This window comes from Quercus lobata, chromosome 10 (genome assembly GCF_001633185.2).
Source record: "Quercus lobata isolate SW786 chromosome 10, ValleyOak3.0 Primary Assembly, whole genome shotgun sequence".
NCBI lineage: Eukaryota > Viridiplantae > Streptophyta > Magnoliopsida > Fagales > Fagaceae > Quercus > Quercus lobata.
Genome location: NC_044913.1, coordinates 14017071 through 14037487, shown reverse-complemented (window position 1 = coordinate 14037487; position 20417 = coordinate 14017071). Strand labels below are relative to the sequence as shown.

At 33.5% G+C, this 20417-nt stretch overlaps 1 protein-coding gene and 1 pseudogene across 1 annotated transcript; both read left to right on the top strand.

Moving 5' to 3' along the window:
- Positions 1–7246: 7246 nt before the first annotated feature.
- On the top strand, positions 7247–9953 carry LOC115963078 (annotated as a pseudogene).
- Positions 9954–16083: 6130 nt separating this feature from the next.
- Positions 16084–17601, top strand: LOC115965749 (anthocyanidin 3-O-glucoside 2''-O-glucosyltransferase-like). The gene has a single exon (XM_031085043.1). It carries the CDS (start codon positions 16101–16103, stop codon positions 17469–17471), a length of 1371 nt encoding a protein of 456 aa, XP_030940903.1. The 5' UTR covers positions 16084–16100; the 3' UTR covers positions 17472–17601.
- The last annotated feature ends 2816 nt before the right edge of the window (positions 17602–20417 follow it).

Sequence of the window (20417 nt, the reverse complement as noted above, 5' to 3'; positions counted from 1 at the left end):
AAATAACATTATATTCTTATATACTATCTTTATATATAATGCATTAGGATAACATCTATGAAATCAAAGAAAAGAAAAAATATAATGACTTTAAAACACAACTTAATCACATCAACCCAAAGTAGAGTTCCCAAATAATACAAAAATTCATCAACCTAAAGTAGAGATGCAAGAAAAAAAATCCACCAAAAAATGAAAAAAATAAAATTGAGAGAGAGATGGAGAGAGAGAAATAACATTTTGTGAGTGGGAAAACTATGTATAGAATGAGAGGGAGAATTGTAAATTTATAGTAAATGAGAATAAGAAAAGCCAAAAATAAAGGAAGATAAAGGGATAGAGGAAAAATGATATTAAGATAGATAGTAGTGGAGAGATGAAAAGGTAAAAGAGATGTGAAATGTTGGAGAAAGTATGATATTAAGTTGAGAAATTAATAAGAAAAAAAAAAGAGTTTAAAAGAAGAGAGAGAATGTTGGAAATGGGTGGATGATGTGACCTTTAATGTGGTTTAATAGGAGTGTAACAATAATAAATATTATGCTTCAACTTTTAGATATGTAGATATATAAATTAAATGATTAGAACAATGTCCACAAAAAAAGCTATGTAATATAGTGCCATTGAGCCCAAGTTGTAGAGTATGCTCTGTTAGATAGTGGATAGAAAGTTTTGTATTTTGGGTTTGGGGGAGTTGGGTAAGGGTCTGTTTGGTTGAAGGTGGAATAGGGGGGAATGGGAAAAAAAAAGTTGAGAAAAGTGGAGATAAAATATTTTTATTAGGTGTCTAATTGGAGGGAGGAAAGGAAAAAAATTGGTGGGGTTAGGCCTGTTCAGATTCCACCTACAATCGACAAAACCGACCTACACCAATCCGAACTGCACCTTACAATGCTCCACTGGAGGTGTATGGCACGATGGTTAAAGGCGTTTCCAAGTGCCGACAACGGACGATGTGGTGAACGGTTGTGGATTTTGCATTTTGATGAGAAACCAAACTGACCACCATATATATAAATATATATATATATATATATATGTATGTATAATATTTAACATATACATATACAATTTATAATCAAGTTTTAGTTGTAAGAAGTTTCCATAGAGAGAGAGAGAGTACCTATGCAATGTGATTGAGAGGGGAGGCATGAAAACAGAAACTCTAAAAAGGAGAATGAGAGAAGTGTGAAAGGTGAAGGAAGAAGAAGAGGATAAAATAGGGTTAAGTTAAGTGAGTTATAAAATGACGTAGTTTCATTAAATTAAAAATAAAAAAATATCTTATACAAAACTATGTCATTTTGGACATAATATTAATTTTAATTTCAACTTCAAAACGACGTTACTTTAGTTAGAGTCTAGGTTAAATTCTGAAATTTCTAGTTTAGATCAATTGATTCTCTTTTTGTCGTTTGCCTCTCCCTCTCTCTCTCTCTCCGCCTCTGTCTACAACTCGTCGCCACTGCCGTCTGCAACTCCCTGCCACTGCCATCGACTGCAACTTGATTCCACTATTTTCCAAGTTTCCCTCTCTCCTCTCTTCTCTCTATCGTGGTTATTATCTAGAAATTTTTAGAGAATGTTTTGAAGCTCAAATGTCAATATCTAGTTACTATGCTTTCTATAGGTATGTGAAGTCATATAATGCTCAAGACCTAGGCTACTTATCTTCTCCTTGCTAAGGTTTCTAGAAAGATTGTAAATTTGTTTGAAATTTTGTGTGATATTAGAGAAATATTTTGAACATGTTTGTCTGTTAATAGTTTTTTGAAATTTTTGTGTGGGTTGTTTGATGATTCAAATGGGATTTGTTTTTTTTTTTTTTTGCACTGAACTAACCGCACCGCAACTCCTATGGTGAACTGAACCTGGTGTAGACTGATTACTACCATCCACATGTGAGGTGCGGTGAAGCATGAGGGGAAACCACACCTTATAGGTGTGGTGCAAAGATTCCCCCCATAACTAGCCACATCGCATCGTTTACAGGCTTAGGTGGGGTGTAGGTGTTCTCTCTTGGTCCACCAAAATGTTTTCTCCCCAAAATATGGAGAAAATTAGAGGGGAAACTCCGAATGAAGAAAAAGATTAAAAATTCATGTTTAAGTGTACATGAGTTTGTCATAAATTATTTGGCCTCTTTTTCTTTCTTCTTCTTCCTTTAATTTTTGTCTTTTTCTAAACCCATTTATTTTCTTTTTTTTTTTCTTCCTTCCTTTAATATTTTGTCTTTTCCTAAACCCATTTGTTTCTTCTTCCTTTTTTCTTTGGTTTTCTTCTTTATTATTTTTCTTTTTATGCACTTTTTTTTCCCCGTTTTAGATCCTTTGGCTTGTGCTCTTTAAAAAAAGAACAAAATTTGGCTACAAATTTATTTAACTTTGGAAATCAATTAGATTTTTATTGGTCAACTGCATTTTATTTCAGGCCTTCATAGATTTAATTAGGTTATTAGTATTTAATTTAATCTCCTAGAATCAAGGTTATTTTTGTAATTCAATAACTGATTTTCAATATACAAACACAATTATAATAAATATTTAATGTTAAATATATGGTTCCATGTACAAACACAATTATAACAATTAAAAATTCATAATTATTAAATTTTATAATTAGAAAAACAAAGAAATCTTAGTACGTTAAACTTTTTCATGCATTACACGGAATAATGACTTGTATATCCTAATAATGAGACCAATTTTTAAGAGTGAAAGTTTTTAAAGCCTTTCAAAAGCTTTGCTAGAGACTAAAGAGTGGTTGAGGATAGAGGATTATAATAGACTGTACCCTTTTTTCTTGTACCATAGTAGAAAGAGCTTCAATGAAGACAATGAAAATTAAGAAAAGAGCATTGCATCACACAATGACACCAGTGTTAGGCACCATGTCCGCAATACCAATTAATGCATGTGTAAATCATAAGGAAAACATATACAATAAATATAGACAAAGGAAAGGGCAACGGATATTTGTTGCCTTGTCCTATTGCAATGAAGTTTACAACATCAGCTACTAAATGCAATGAATTTTTACGTTACCATATAGGAATTTGTTGAAATTAGTGATTTTTTTTTTTTTTTTGAAAGAGAGTTTCAACCTATAGCATCGACTTTTGATGATAGAACTATCATCAAACAAAGACACTAATAGTTTTTTGTGTAAACAGGGATTGAACGTCAGATCTCTTATTTAACCATAAGAGACTTTAGTGATTCTCATGCACCTACTTGCGTCTCCTTGATTATGATCACAAGTTGGAAATGCAAACACAAGCCATTTCATTGAGCAATGCAACTTTTTTTTTTTTTTTTTGGGCCTATTTTGAATAAGGTTTCCCTTCAAACTCCTCATATATCGTTTTATTGAGTACGAATTTTGAAAATTTAACTGTCAGATTTCATATTCCTTATGTTCTTAATATATATGTCAAATTTTATTCAAATTGGATGTTATTTACTATTCAATCAATAAATTTATTTTTTATGCATAATGAGCACCAAGAGGTGTACTAACTGGCTTGGCATGCTTCATATTGAACCTTTCAAGAACTCGCTTAATATACTTCTCTTGTGATAACCATAGCTTCTTAGCTTTCCTGTCACGTAGAATCTACATACCCAAAATTTGCCGTGTAGGACCCAAGTCTTTCATATCAAATGACTTGAACAAGTCCTTCTTTAAATTTCCAATCACACCTGCATCTTGTCTTACTATCAACATATCATCTACATATAGCAGAAGAATAACAAATTTACCATTAGGAAATTTTCTAACATACACATAATGATCTGCATTTGTCCCTTTGTACCCGTGACCCACCATGAATGAGTCAAACTTCTTGTACCATTGTCTTGGAACTTGCTTCAAACCATACAAACTCTTCTTTAACTTGCAAACCATGTGTTCTTTCCTTTTCACTTTGAATCCCTCTGGTTGATCCATGTAGATTTCTTCTTTCAAATCACCATGAAGAAAAGCAGTCTTTACATCAAGTTGCTCAAGCTCAAGATCCAGATCCAAGCTAGCTACTAATCCTAAAACTACCCGAATGGAACTCATCTTGATTACTGGAGAGAATATCTCATCATAGTCAATCCCTTGTTTCTGACCGAAACCCTTAACCACCAATCAAGCTTTATACTTCACTAACTTGTCATCATATTTCTTTAGCTTGAACACCCATTTGTTTCTTAGTACCTTCTTGCCTTTAGAAAGTTCCACCAAGTCGTAAGTCTTATTCTTATTCAAAGAATTCATCTCTTCATGCATAGCCTTCAACCAACTTTGCTTATCTTTATGAGACTGTACTTCCTGAAAACTTTCTGGCTCCCTCTCTTCAGTAATCATAGTATACTCAAAAGTGGGGTATCTAGTAGATGGACGATGCTCTCTAGTAGACCTTCTCACCTGAGGTTCTACTATTTCTAGTGGAGGAGGCTGCTCCCCCTGCTCAACACTATTTGTATTTGTCACATCATCACCATCAACACCTGCTCGCTCATCAACATCAAATTCAGTTGGTTCATCACCATAATTCTCATCTTGTACCTCTTCCATATTTGTGGCATTATTTGAGGAGGGAAGTAGGTGTAAGATCAGGAACACCTCCAACTGTAGCTTTAGGCTTTTCAATTTTCTCAAAGTCTGCCAAGTTTTCATTCTCATAAAAAACTACATCTCGACTTCTAATCATCTTCTTTTCTTTTGGATCCCATAGCTTGTAGCCAAATTCTGCATCTCCATATCTAACAAATATACAAGGAATGGATTTGCTATCAAGTTTTGATCTTTGTTCCTTAGGCACATGTATAAATGCTTTGCACCCAAATACCTTCAAGTGAGAGTAATAAACATCTTTTCATGTCCATACTCTTTCTGGTATATCAAAACCCAAAGGAACTGATGGAGATCTATTAATTAGGTAGCATGCAGTCACAACAGCTTCACCCTAGAATGACTTAGGCAGATTAACCATTCTCAACATACATCTGATCTTCTTAACAATAATGTAGTTCATCCTTTCTGCCATACCATTTTGCTGTGAGGTACTAAGAACTGTCTTCTCATGTCTAATGCCTTTCTCGAAGCAGTAACTCTTGAATTCATTAGATGTGTATTCACCTCCGTTATCACTATGGAAATACTTCAAAGGCTTCACTTTCTCTCTTTCCACCATGGTATGAAATTTCTTGAAGTGCTAAAAAACCTAGTCTTTAGTTTTCAAAACATAAACCCACACCTTTCGTGAAGCATCATCAATAAATGTAACAAAATATTTATTACCACATAAAGTCTCAACATCAATGGGACCACATACATCAGAATAAACAAGATCTAATACATTGGGTTTTCTAGTAGAGGATATATTAAATGAAACTCTATGTTGTTTACCAAATAAACAAAAGTCACAAGGATTTAGTGACGTACCTTTGGCAAAGGGAATGAGAGACTTCTTTGCCAAAATCTGCAACCCTTTTTCACTCATGTGAGCCAACCGCCTATGCCACAAGTTAGGCAAAGAATCCTCTTGAGCTGCACTAACAACATTCTTGCACAACTTTACTTGTGTCTTGTAAAGTGTACAACAAATTTTTCCTCTAGCAAACACCAATGCTCTTGTCCTATGGTTAGGACCTCATCTTCCAACACTAACAGCAACAATGTTCTCATCATTCGCCTTTTTCTGATTTTTATCCTCATTCTGTTTGTTCTTCCAAGCCTTGCAATTTCTTTTTATGTGACCTTCTTTATCACAGTAAAAGCACTTGAATTTTCCTTTTGACTCTAATCGACTTCTGGATTTACCTCGCCCTTTAGAACTTCTACTCTTACTTCTCCCCCTGTTCTCTGTGGTAAGAGCATGTGCAATATCCTTACCCATATCCTTTCTTCTAGTTTCTTCATATAGCAAACTATCTTTAACCATGACAAATTGTAACACACCATTCAAAGTATAATTACTAAATGACACTACCAAAGTCTCCCAACTATCAGGTAAGGAACTTAAAAGTAATAAAACTTGCAACTCATCATCTATTACTAGCTTCATTGTAACCATTTGATTAACCAAGTCTTGGAACTCACTAAGGTGCTCGACAATGGACTTACCTTCTTTAAGATTCAAATTCACAAGCTTTCTAGCAATAAAAGCTTTATTTTGAGCTGTCTTTCTTTCATAAAAAGTCCTTAATTTTTCCCAAAGCGCCTCTACATTTGTTTCCTAAGACACATGGTGAAAAACACTAACATCGATGTATTGTCTAATACACTCGATAGTTTTTCTATTTAATTTCTCTCAATCTCTATCTGACATATCACTAGGCTTGACACTATCACCCTCAATAGGGTCATGCAAATCCTTGCAATAAAGGACATCCTCCATCATCGACCTCCAAATCGAATAATTCGATGCCGAGAGTTTAACCATAGTATTCATAGTCATATTCTCCATTTAATCCAACACAAGACAGTCAAACCCAAGCAACCAAAAGCTTTAATAGCACTTGTTGGGGAAATTTCTCAATCCCCTCTATGTCTATGTATGAATTAAAATATATAACTATCAAGCAATATCAATATTATGGAAACAAAAAAATTCCAACAAGCACCACATAAACACAACCACATAAGAACATCTAATCTTACGTGAAAAACCCTCCGGTATAGAGGGAAAAACCACGGGGCAGTTTCGAAAAAATCCACTATAAAATAGAGATTATAACTATCAAGTTTATGCTAAACTTGAGTCTAAAATAAATTGGATATAATCTTAGGAAGTAAATACAATCTTACCACAAAGCCAGTAACAAAATCTTCCTATGAATACTCTAACTCTCCATAGATATAGTAATCAAAAACTCCACGAGAACTCCACCAATTTATTTTCCTTATATATAACTTGAGCAAAAAAAAAAAATGCATCATTTTACTTTTTCACTCTCTCACACTCACACTGTGTCTCTCCTTTTGGGTTTCTTGCTCCCTCTGGAACTCACAACAAATGGCCAAATGTGGCTCTCTAATTCAGCTCTTTGTTCAAGGCCGGATGGCCTTTGCTTGTTTCTTTTCTTTTTCTTCCTGCAGCGTGTCCTGCTCAGCTTTGCATCACTTTTCATTAAGAAAAGTCAGACCTTCCCATGCATGCTCAGTTTTGACAAGAGTGGCAAGCAAGTGGGCTGGACCCACACGGTGCTTGCACCCAACAACCACAAAGTACTTGTCTTCAAATTTCCAGAAGACTCTGATTTTACATTGCAAAATCACAGGTCATATAAGGGATCTCCCTCTTCATCTGTGGCTATGCACATCAGTTCAGTTGTTAACTGAACATAAAAGGTTTTCAATCTATGATGACAGTATATCAAATATGAATTCTTCCAAGCAAATATTCTCGAAATCAATGGAAACTTGAAGCTCATTCTTCTACACTATATATGCTGAAATCGCTAGTTATTTGGTATGAAAAATGCTTTGGACTTGATTTATTTCTAGCAGTAAACTTTTTATTCATCTCTCTCTCTTCTCTCTCTCTCTCTATAAAGCTTCCTGTTTTTCTACTAGAACTACCTCCTTCTTGTTAATGATATTCAAGGCCCTTTCAAAGTTCAGGTTGTACAGTTCTTTATTGGTTCCTGTGTGCTAGTTCCATAATTCATTTGCATTGGATGCTATTACATGTTTTTTACTCTAATTAGAATTTTTTTTTATGTAGTTAATTTCTTGTTTTGTGGCTTTTCTGCTCATCAAGCCGTATATATGCAGGAGAACCATATGCTGGAATTTTATGTTTCTAGCAATGATAGCCTAAAAAACAGTATATATTACTCTTTATTGAATAAAAATCCAGTCCTAATTTGATACTTTATGGATTACTAATCACAACTTATGAATTCTTTTTTTCCCTTTATAAAGTAATTACCAACATTGAAAATAGAAAAAAAAAATTCACACATGTTATGTGGTAGTTGGTAGAACATATGGTGTAAGGATCATCTTCGTTTAAAATTGATTCATTTCTTGATTCAGATTAAATATTACAAATATAAATATGCATCTAGCAACACTATATATTTAAAATTTTATATAACATGACACTGTGAAGACTCTTAGGTCAGAACACTAATGAGATAAGATGATTTTTATTCCTTCTTATTGATCCCCCATGCTAAGAGTATCTTTTTGGTAACCATACCACTTTAAAAAACGGTTCAATTGTTATCTGGATGTCGCATTTTTTAATAAAGAGATCAAGTGATAGAAGTGTATTTTTGTTTTGCAGCAAATATGAGTGACAAAACCTTTCACATAGTCATGTACCCATGGTTTGCCATGGGCCATTTAACCTCATTCCTTCACATCTCCAACAAACTTGCTGAGAGAGGCCACAGAATCTCTTTCTTCTTGCCAAAAAAAACTCAAGCTAAGCTAGAGCCTCTCAATCTTCACAAAGACCTCATTTCTTTTATTCCAATAATTGTTCCACATGTTGACGGACTCCAACCTGGTGCTGAAACAACAGCAGATGTTCCTTTCTCATTGCAGTTTCTCCTCTGGAATGCAATAGACCTTACTGCACCCTTCATTGAAGCTTCTCTTTGTAACCTCAAACCCCATTTTGTGTTCTATGATTTTGCTCACTGGTTACCCGCGTTGGCACGTCAGCTAGGCATTAAGTCGGTACAATATTGCAGCATTAGCCCGGCATCTGTAGGGTTTTTGATAAGCCCTGAAAGAAAACTTGATGAAATACCATTAACAGCAGCTGATTATATGGAACCTCTCCCAAGTTTCCCACCTTCATCGATCAAGTTACGCCCATTTGAAGCACGACATCTAACCTTTGCAGGGGTGAAACAAAATGGCCAAGACAAATCATTCCTGGAACGCCAATTGATCTCTTTCAATGATTCTGATGCGATTAGTTTCCAAACTTGCATGGAGATGGAAGGGCCTTACTGTGACTGTTGAAAAACAATTCAAAAAACCTGTTATTCTTGCAGGGCCAGTGGTGCCTAAGCCACCAACTACAGCATTAGAAGAGAAATGGGCAAAGTGGTTGGATAGCTTCAAGGCCAAAACTGTGATATTCTGTGCATTTGGAAGTGAATGCATTTTAAAGAAAGATCAGTTTCAAGAACTGGTTTTGGGTTTTGAGCTAACAGGCTTGCCTTTTTTTGCTGCACTAAAACCACCAATGGAGGCCAAAACAATTGAATCTGCATTGCCAGAAGGGTTTGAAGAGAGGGTAAAAGGAAGAGGGGTTGTTCATGGGGATTGGGTTCAGCAGCAGTTGATACTGAGGCATCCTTCTGTGGGGTGCTTTGTGACACATTGTGGGTCTGGTTCTTTATCTGAGGCCATGGTGACTGAGTGCCAATTGGTGCTGGTACCACACATTGGGGATCAAATTATCAATGCAAGGCTGATGGGTGGAGATCTAAAAGTGGGAGTTGAAGTTGAGAAAGGTGAGGAAGATGGCCTGTTTACTAGTGAAGGTGTATGCAATGCAGTGAAGGCTGTAATGGATTATGATAGTGAAGTGGGGAAAGAGGTGAGAGCCAACCATGCTAAATGGAGAGAGTTCTTGTCCAGCAAAGGGCTTGAAAACTCCTACATTGATAACTTTGTTCAAAAGCTGCACTCTCTGCTCAAATGATTTTATGATGATCATGTTTTGGAAGTTAGCTATATATATTTTCATCATGACTACTGTTCTCATGAATCAAACCAATATTTGCTAACTAATGGTCTTGATTGAAGTTATTTAGTTTGGTTTAAAGAAGCATATATGTTAGGCATGAATGCATGATTTTTATTTTGAGTGATGAAGATAGGAAGGTAAAGATGAAATATATTGTATTAAAGCTTTTAATAATGATTATCTTTGAAGGATTGATTTTGATTTGTACAATTTAGATAATAATTAAATCTATAGATTATGTTCCATATGGAAATGTTCTTTGCATTTTATGCACCTTTTAAGTTCACAAGAATGAGATAACATCTACATGAGAATCTTCTTACAAAGAAAGGTCAAATTTCAAAGTTTTCAATATAGTTTACATCATGGCATTTCATTTACAGGATTGAAATCCTTTCCATTACAAGATGATCTATAAAACAATATTCACACCACCACCAAAACACCCCCCAGGGCGGGGGGTTACAAGATGGAAGAAAAAAGAAAAGTGAAGATCTACTTTGGAAAGCAATTGACAAAGGCAATGAATTTGTAAAATATGCACTTGGAGCCAGCCTTGGAAAATAGGGGGCAATCCTCTCCCCCCCCCCAAAATTTTTTTTTTTATCATAAATTATTAGTATATATTAGGTATTAATTTTAGTAATTTTGTTCTATAAAATTATACTTAGCCCCCCTTATCAATAGCATTAATTCTTTTAAGTGGTGGACTAAAATTATTATTAAATACTATATATAGGTATTAATTTTAGTAATTTTGTTCTATAAAATTACATTTTACCCCTTAACAATATCATTAATTTTTTTAAGAGTGAAGCTATAGCTACAAACTTTTCTAAAATATTTTTACAAACTTTTGAGGTAGTAAACTCTTATTGGTTTACATTTAAGTCCATCACTTACATAAATTTTTTACATAACAATAGTCACTAACCACATTAGTAATTTATAAAAATATTTGTAACTTTAACATTTTCCTCATTTTAATGGCCGAAAAAAATATATAGATCTAAAATTTAAAACTAAATAAACAACCCCAAAAAATTAGCCCAGCAACAAAAATTACCAATAGAAAAAATAAATAAAGCCCAATCAACCAATTTCACTAAAAACAAACAAACAATCCGACCCTTTAAAAAAATTTAAACAAAATAATTTTGTCATTGCCCAGCAATACCCATCAAATACACTTAAAAAAAATAAAAATAAAAACCCTCAGTGGCTAAATAGCATAGTAAGATGCTAGTCACCGCACACAATCAACAATAAAGCCACCTACCTAATTCCAATTCTTAGCTTTGTTCCTAATTGGAGTTTCTATATTTTGTAAAACAAAATCAAAGAAATGATATATAAAATACGTGATTGAGATAGTAACATGAGAAAATGCGCCTTCAATGTTCATAAGGTGGTTCATTTTTCATCAAATGTTAACTGGCTTTCAAATCTATATACTCGAGCCAACAATCATTTCTTATGACTTTGGGATTTCTTTTGGTTGTTGAGATTTTTGTTATTGTTTGTTGTTGTTGTGATTTTGGAATTTTGTTGCTGTTATGATTTTGGGTTGAGAGGATAAAGTCGTAGAACTAAAAGAGGAAGAAAAATAGGGAGAAAAGTGTGGTGGGTTCTAATTAGAGCGAGAAGTCACATTTTTACCTTACTTTGGACTTATTTATGCTCTAGAATGTGAGATCTGCAAAATGCATTGTAGGATGTGTTTGGTTTGATGTAATTTTTGGAAAATACTTTTAGCATTTGTAGGTGTTTGAGGTGACTGAAAATGTTGGTAATTAAACTGGAAATCAATTTTTGGTTGACTGTAAAATAATGGAACTTATGGTAGAAATTTGTTTACACTTTTGTATTCCATAAATCATTTTCCGCCTCAACCATCCCCCCCCCCCCACCCACTAATGTCCCCGATCTCTGGTTGCCATTGTCGGTAGTTTTTGGTCTCCATCACCACCGATTTTACATAGTATTTTTCGAAATGCAACTAAACACCTGAAAATATTTTCTTTATGGTTGAAAAACATTTTCCATCAAACCAAAAACATTAAAGGGTCATACAAGCACCTAAAATTTCTCCAAAATGCATTTTGCGCCTAGCTAGAAATCTGTGAGAATGTATTAATTAAGCTGGTGCAAAAACTAAGGTTTACTTATACCAATTTGAGAACTAGTACAAGAAATTTCATGTTATGGTCAAAATTGTGTGGATTGAATTGGATTGGATTGAATAACTAGGTGTTCTATATGTATGTCTTAAGTCTCACATCAAATATTTGGCAAATTGGGTTATATAAACAATTATGAGGAACTCCAATTATAATTTGAGTAGCTCTTTTGGGAAGTGGTTGGTATATAAACATGGTTGAATGAAAGACTATGCAAGGAAACAGGGCATTACAGTAGCCACACAAGTGACACGGGCACCATGTTCGCAGGAATCATCACAAGACCATTTATTGTGGCTTGATTTCTCTCAAGCATTAATTGCATCTCTCTCTTTTGCAGACTTTGTCAAAACAAGTTAAATTACCGTGGGTTCCAGTTAACTTAATTGGTAAAATCTTTCATAGTTGAATAAGAAATTTTGGGTTCAATCCCCACTTACATAAAAAACCAATTGATGTCTTGGTCTAATGATAAAGAGCTATTATCAGGAGCGTACGCTATAGGTTGAAACTCTCTTAAAAAAAAAAAAAAGAAGTTAAACTACCCGTTTGGTTTTTTTTTTTTTTTTGACAAAGTTTAGCTACAAAATTAGATTTTATTTACTATATTTTGAAAATAAGCATTATCACATATTTTAAAATTTTAATCATTAAATTGCATGTTTTTTACGCTCTTAATACACATGTCAAATTTTGTGTCAATCAGATATTATTTACTATATTATCTATAAGTTTATATTTTATGCATAATTTTAAGCTACAAAAACTTGCAATTTAAACAACTTATTAATGACATAGCTATTGATCTTTAATTTTCTAGAAATTTTGCAAGCATAAAGGATATAAGAAGAAGATATAATCCAATGGTGGATTTATCAAAATTCACCTCCAGTAAAAAGATATTGAGTAAGGTTGTAGCCTAAAGTTACAACCAATTTTGTAACTAAAATTTGTCCATTTTAAAATTTATTATTGATTAAATGGTTATGTTTAAATAATTTTATCAAATTAAGCTCTCCACTAGAGTTATAACTAATCTATACTATCTATAAGAGGATTTTCCTCATGAACAGAGCCATGGTTTGACTTGGGGGCAATGGCTCCCCCCAAATTTTTTTAAAAATATATTCTTATATATGTGGGTAGCAATTTTAGCAATTTTGTTTTATCAAAATTACACTTTTGACTCCTTAATAATATCGTTGATTCTTTTAAGATTATTGTTATAGTCACCATTTTTTTTACAATATTTTTACAAATTGTTAAGATAGCAAATTCTTATTGGTCCGCATTTAGGCCTACCACTTACATTATTTTATACTTACCAATAATCACTCATCACATCAATAATTTGAAAAAAAGTTTGTAACTCTAGCATTTTCCTCATTTCAAAGACCAAATCTAAAACAAAATAGACAAGCCAAAAAAAATTAGTCCAACAACAAAATTACCAATAGTAAAACTAAACAAAATTAAGCCTAGTCAACTAATTTTACCTAAAACAAACAATTTGACCCTTTAAACAACCAACAACTAAGTAGGAGCAGAGACAGAAGCCGAAGTCACTATACACAACTAGCAGCAAAGCCGTCCCCCAACTCTAAGTTCTGGCTCCATCCTTGATTTTTCTCTTTGGACTGGATTTTTATGTGGTTCATAAATACCCCTAGACCCTACGTTTAATAGCAAGTAAATTTACACACAATTGAATATTTCTTGATTGTCTTAAAAGCTTAAAGAAATAAGAAAATAGTGATTTTTTTTTTTTTTTTTTGGACAAGTTAATAAATAGTGAATTGTTTACTCATATAATTAATTATGATGTTAACATTCCCTCACCGTCTCACATGTGGAACTAGACAGCTAGACTCCCTTACCTAAACTTAAACACTCGTGAATATTTCCTAATGCCAAATTATCAATAATCTTAAAAGATTAAGTTATTAGAAAATTATGAATTTAATCATTTTATTATAATCCTAAAATTTGATGTTATAGATACGTGAAATGCTAAACTATGAAAACCTTGTTTAATTAGCATGTGATGTTGGCTTTATTTGAGCTTTGTATATGATTTTAGGTACAATGAGATTTAGAAGAACTACCTTCTCAAGCTTTTAGTCCATTGCGGGATTCCTTAAGATGAGTGAGTATCTTTTTTATACCTTTGACCATGGAAGAGGCTTGGATAAATATCATATTTTCTAATTACTACTACGTATACTAAATTACTAATTACGTTGCCAGATAAATATGAATAAATGGTCAATATAATTATAAGGTGGGTTTTTCACTTTACTTTTTGGAAGAGAATATTTTCCTTGATATACTTTGTTTAAAAAAAAAAATAATTATGTAATTGCACAAGGGTATATATATAGAAAAAGAATGAGATTTTTAAAAACTAGAGTATACAATAGTTAAAGATAAAAATAAGATGACATGATAATTAAGCTAAAATAAATAGATCTACAATATAACTTTGCTAAAAGAATAGAAATTTATGTAAGTTGTACGTGATATCTTTCTAACATTTAAAAACCTTAATTTTCATTTGTAAGTAGAATTATGACTTTGAAAAAAGATTTTCATGTGCATAAACCCCTCACCGATAAATATAATATAATGAATACGTTATTTTAATGTGAAATTTTTTTTTTTTGGGGCAATTGAGTACCGGTTAGCATTTATCTAAATGAATTGTTATTTTTCAAAATGACCCCAAATACTATACAAATATGCATGTTTGCATACATATGCGTAAATGTGCATATGTCAAATATAAATTTTGCCTCCTGTCAAGTCAAATCTTAGCTTTGCCACTAATCACATCCATTTAAAATGGATTTATTTTATGATTCTAATTAAAATGTTACAAATTTTAAAAAGTGTCCAATGACACGTTGTAAACACAAAGTGTTTGTTTGGCTAGAGTTTATAAACTCAGTTTTTAATTTTTAGCTTTTATATACAATTTTTTAAAACCTTAATTCAAAAGTACAAGTAAATTTGAACACATTTCAGCAAAAAACTAAATAAATTGTTCCCTAACGGATACAAAATCTCAAGTTTGAAAATCAAACAATCGAAAATGTTTTACAAATATGGATAAATGAGTACATTTCTCTATTTTTTATTCTTTTGCAAAAGAATGATCCCATGACTTAGTCTACTTAAAAAGTTCTTCATTCCACAATTTGTGTAGACAAAGTCTTGATTCGAACATGAAATCTTCTCTACATTGTTTGGAAGATGGATTGAACAATCTTCATAATGAATCTCTGGCTTTTAACTTGATAGAGATTTGTTGTTCTTCAAGTTCTTTGAATATTTTTCGAGTTTTTGAAAGATTCTTTGTATTTGAAGGCTTTTGGGTGGAAGTTTTTTAGGGTTTTAGAGGCTTGATTTATAGAGGGCTTTTTGAAGTTTCTGGAGGTTTTTGAACTTGATTCTAATGAACTTCAAGTTTTAGAAGAAAGATTCAAATGAATTTTTTTTAATGTCTTTCAAGTGCTCTTGAGGTAGAATTTATCCAAATTTAATTTCAATGTTTAGAAAAAATTGATGTAGAATGAAAGGGGTGTCGTCTATTTATAGTGGTTTCTTAAGACGAGTTCCACTTTAAATTGATCTCTTTGAGGTTATATAGTATATTTTGATTGGCCCAAAATCAAAGAGTCCACTAAGACTTGTTAATATTTATCTCTATTTTTATTCATTTTAATAAAGATAATTATCCACAATTTTGATTAAAAAAATTTAATTATCATGGGGCCCAAATGACACATGGTAAATTTTAATTTACCAATGTAATGTCATCTTGGATGATACATGTCAATACTTAATTTATTTAATTTTCCTTCTCAAAAAAAAAATTATTTAATTTAATGACACATAGATTTGAAATTTGTTATTAAATTTTGTGTCGTGTGATTTTATAATTGGGTGAATAAATTTTTGCCTCCTACACGTCATTTAGAATTTTAAATGTCACAACACTATATAGGAGGCTCTCATATCATAACAATAGAGGATACTTTATTACTTCTTCTTGATCCACGCATCAAAAAATATCTTTTGGGTGACAATATCACAATACCGCTCTAAAAATCCGCTCATTTGTTATTTGGTTGTTGCATATTTTAAGAAAGGAATCAAGGGATAGAATTCTATATAGTTGACTCATGCTCGTGTATTTTTGTTTTGCAGCAAATATGAGTGACAAAACCTTTCACGTAGTTATGTACCCATGGTTTGCCATGGGCCATCTAATTCCATTCCTCCAAATCTCCAACAATCTTGCTGAGAGAGGCCACAGAATCTCTTTTTTCCTGCCAACCAAAGCTCAAGCTAAGCTAGAACCTCTCAATCTTCACAAAGACCTCATTTCTTTCATCCCAATCAGTGTTCCACATGTAGATGGCCTCCCTCCTGGTGCTGAAACAACCGCTGATGTTCCTCTCCCAATGCATCCCCTCCTCATGACTGCTATGGACCTTACTGCACCCTTCATTGAAGCTTCTCTTCGTGACCTCAAACCCCATTTTGTATTCTATGATTTCACTCACTGGTTACCAGCACTGGCACGCCGGCTAGGCATTAAGTCGGTACTTCATTGCATCATTAGCCCGGCAACTGTAGGGTTTTTGCTGAGTCCAGAAAGACAAAATGAAAAACCCCTAACAGCTGCTGGTTATAAGGAACCTCCACCAAGTTTCCCACCTTCATCGATCAAGTTAACTCCTTTTGAAAATCGACATCTAACCTTTGGAGGGGTGAAACAATATGGCCGAGGCATAACATTCATGGAACGCCAATTGATGTCTTTCAATGAATCTGATGCGATTAGTTTCAAAAGTTGCACGGAGATGGAAGGGCCTTATTGTGACTATGTTGCAGAACAATTCAAAAAACCCGTTATTCTTGCAGGGCCAACAGTGCCTAAGCCACCAACTATAGCATTAGAAGAGAAATGGGCAAAGTGGTTGGATAGCTTCAAGGCCAAAACTGTGATATTCTGTGCATTTGGAACTGAATGCATTTTAAAGGAAGATCAGTTTCAAGAACTGGTTTTTGGTTTTGAGCTAACAGGCTTGCCTTTTTTGGCTGCGCTTAAAAAACCAATGCAGGCTGAAACAATTGACTCTGCATTGCCAGAAGGGTTTGAAGAGAGAGTAAAAGGAAGAGGGGTTGTTCATGGGGATTGGGTTCAGCAGCAATTAATACTGAGGCATCCTTCTGTAGGGTGCTTTGTGACACATTGTGGGTCTGGTTCTTTATCAGAGGCCATGGTGACTGAGTGCCAATTGGTGCTGCTACCACACGCTGGGGATCAAATTATCAATGCAAGGCTGATGAGTGAAGATCTAAAAGTGGGAGTTGAAGTTGAGAAAGGTGAGGAAGATGGGCTGTTTACTAGGGAAGGTGTGTGCAAGGCAGTGAAAGCTGTAATGGATGATGATAGTGAAGTGGGGAAAGAGGTGAGAGCCAACCATGCTAAATGGAGAGAGTTCTTGTCCAGCAAAGGTCTTGAAAACTCCTACATAGATAACTTTGTTCAAAAGCTGCACTATCTGCTCAAATGATTTTATGGTATTTTTATTTTGGAAGTTAGCTATATATATGTAAGATGAATGGCTATTTCATCATGACTGCTCTTAAGCCAATTTCTGCTAAGTGATCTTGTTTGAAGTTATTTAGTTTGGTTTAAATCAACATGCAAGACATATGAATGTATGATTTTAAATTTGAGTGACGAAGCTGTGAAGGTAAAGATGACTTATATTGTATTGCGGCTTCTAATAATGATTATCATTGAAGGATTAATTGCAATTTGTACCATTTAGATAATAATTTAATCTAAAAATTATGCACTGGATTGAATGTGTGATAAATGTTCTTGTATCTATGCTACTAATTAAGAACATGATTCCATGTTCGGGTTTCTTATTTTGCTTACCAAAATACTCTCAAATTCATATGTTTAAAAAGTTTAAATAATAAGGTTAGATATATAAAAATACTAATTTAAACCCCTAAATTTTAGATACTTATCCATATCCCTTTAAATTAGGCAGTTCCATCTCTCCTTATTCCTTCTAAACCGTCAATTCAGTTTTTAAAATCAAACATAAATAAATGCCTCTCTTCCTCAATTTTAAATTTTTTTTTAATCTCTTTCTTTATTCTCTCAGAGGAAGGAGTAGTCATTTCCTACAAGGTAATTCTTTTAGTGCTTTTTAAAAAAAATCATTTTATTGCTCATATGATTTTGATTGTTCTATATGATTTTTCGTTGCTTCTTTCTCTTTGATTGTTCTATATCATTTTATTGCTCATCACACGTGCAAAGCACGTGTGGTGAGGCTAGTTTTATATATGCACTAGCTTTTTAAGCTAACAATAATTCTATATTATTACATTTCATTTGCAAAATTTAAAGTCTCTACACATTTAGTTGCAAGATACTCTACAAAACATGCAAGGAGAACCAAATAGATGAGATATTAGATCTCTCATATTGCTACAAAAATGAGATATCTTAAACAGAAGACATAGTACAAAAATGCTTGGAAAACAATTTTCACCATTCTTTGACTTGTTGGAAAGAAAATATATTGAGGAGACTCTAATTGAGTAGTTAATATAACATATATGGACCACTTGGCCTAAAAGATTTTAGTTCATGAGTTTGAGCCCAATTATTAGGCCTATTCATGGGTCGGGTCGAGTTAGTTTTGGACCTAACCCAGACTCAACCCGCCACCATCAAGTGGAGGGCAGAGGAACTCGACCACTAGAATCAATCGATCGAGTCAGTTTTGGGTGAGGGTGAGCGTCGGTTGGTTTGGTCACTTGCCGGGATCTACAAAAACGTCGCTAGAATAAGCAAAAACATCACTAAAATCTGCAAAAATGTTGCTGGAATCTACATTTTTTCTCTAAAAATTGCTGGGATTTAGCTGGATCTAGCTAAATCCCACTAGATTTGGTCAAGATCTCACTAGGGGCCTGTTTGGATTAAACTTATTTTGTTGAAACTGAAAACTAAAAACTGAAAATACTATAGCAAAATAATTTTTAAATGTGTGAATAGTGCTGTGGGACCAATTTTTAATGAAAAAGTTGCTGAAAAGTGATATTTGTAGGTCCCGTATACTGTTCACGGGACCCATAGGACTGATAAAAGTGACGAAAAAGTAGGAAAAGTGCGGCTGCTGTTCATGAACAGTAGCCGCTGTCCCCTACTACAGCTGACAAAAAAAAAAAAAAAAAAAAGAAGAAGAAGAGAAAACGCAACACAAAACACAGACGTGAGATTCATTGTTATCCAAACAGTCACTAGATCTAGTCAAGATCTTGCCGAATCTGGCTTGATTTGGCCGGATTTTTTATATAGCTCCAATCGGGTTCGTGTTGCTCAGGTTTTGGAGAAGCAAACTTGCCACTCGACCTGTCGGCATCAATTCTTGGAATCAAAAATCCGTCACCCACCGATTGGATCTTTGGTTTGGGCTAAAATCGGGTTGACGTTGGGTGGGTTGGTAAGTTTTTCAAGCTCCGATCGAGTTTGGACACCCCTACTAATTATGTTATATTAATCACTACCTCTTGTTATTTTTGTTCAATGTGGAACTTTGCTCTCACACATGTATACCCAACATGACTATAATTACATCTGACCTCTAATACAATATGAAATAAAAAACAAAAGGTGAAGAACTACTTTGAAAAGCAATTTGCAATTAAAGGCAATCAATTCACAAAAATTTATCTCTTGAACTTTCTCTATTTCTTAATAAATTGAAATAAGGAATAAAATACATGATTGGAATAATAACATTTGGAAATGCTCATACAACGTTAATAAGGTGGAACATACATTTTCCACAAATGTTAAGTGACTTTCATATTTTTCTATGCAGAGCACCATTCACTTTATTCGTAGAATCAACAAATGATAATAGTCATCCCCAACAAAATAATCCATCAATGACATTGACATTTTACAATTAGAATTATTCAATACTAATTTGCTACATACCTCCAGTAGAATTTACTGCCGTGATCCCAGGCATGTAACTTTAACTCCGTTGAACTCTTCCACAATGGATCTCTTCACACGAAAACTCAGGTCTATGACTTCCAAGTATCAATTTGAATGTTCTCAAAGCAACAACTTGACCGTGTGTAAGTTTCAACAACTTCCCAATAATCACTAGTCTTCAAATCTTCATTTTGTTGGTAAAGGAGAGTCTCACTTGACACAAAATCCTTGGTGCACATCAAACACATCAATCACTCACAAAATTGTGCTATCCAATGATAAGGGTTATTGGCATTTGACACCATATTAAAAAACACGAAGCAATGAATGGAATAAAATTCATACATTATAACTTTTATTGTAATAAAAAATTCAAATATTTGAATGCTCTATAAATTAAAAATGTTGAATGAGATACAAAATATGTAGAATTAAAGTACTAGATCTGTACAGTGTACACCATGTTAAATACTAAAACTTGTTC

Bases quoted from the DNA above. Each gene is read 5' to 3' on its own strand.
- LOC115965749 (XM_031085043.1), top strand. From the start codon at position 16,101: ATGAGTGACAAAACCTTTCACGTAGTTATGTACCCATGGTTTGCCATG.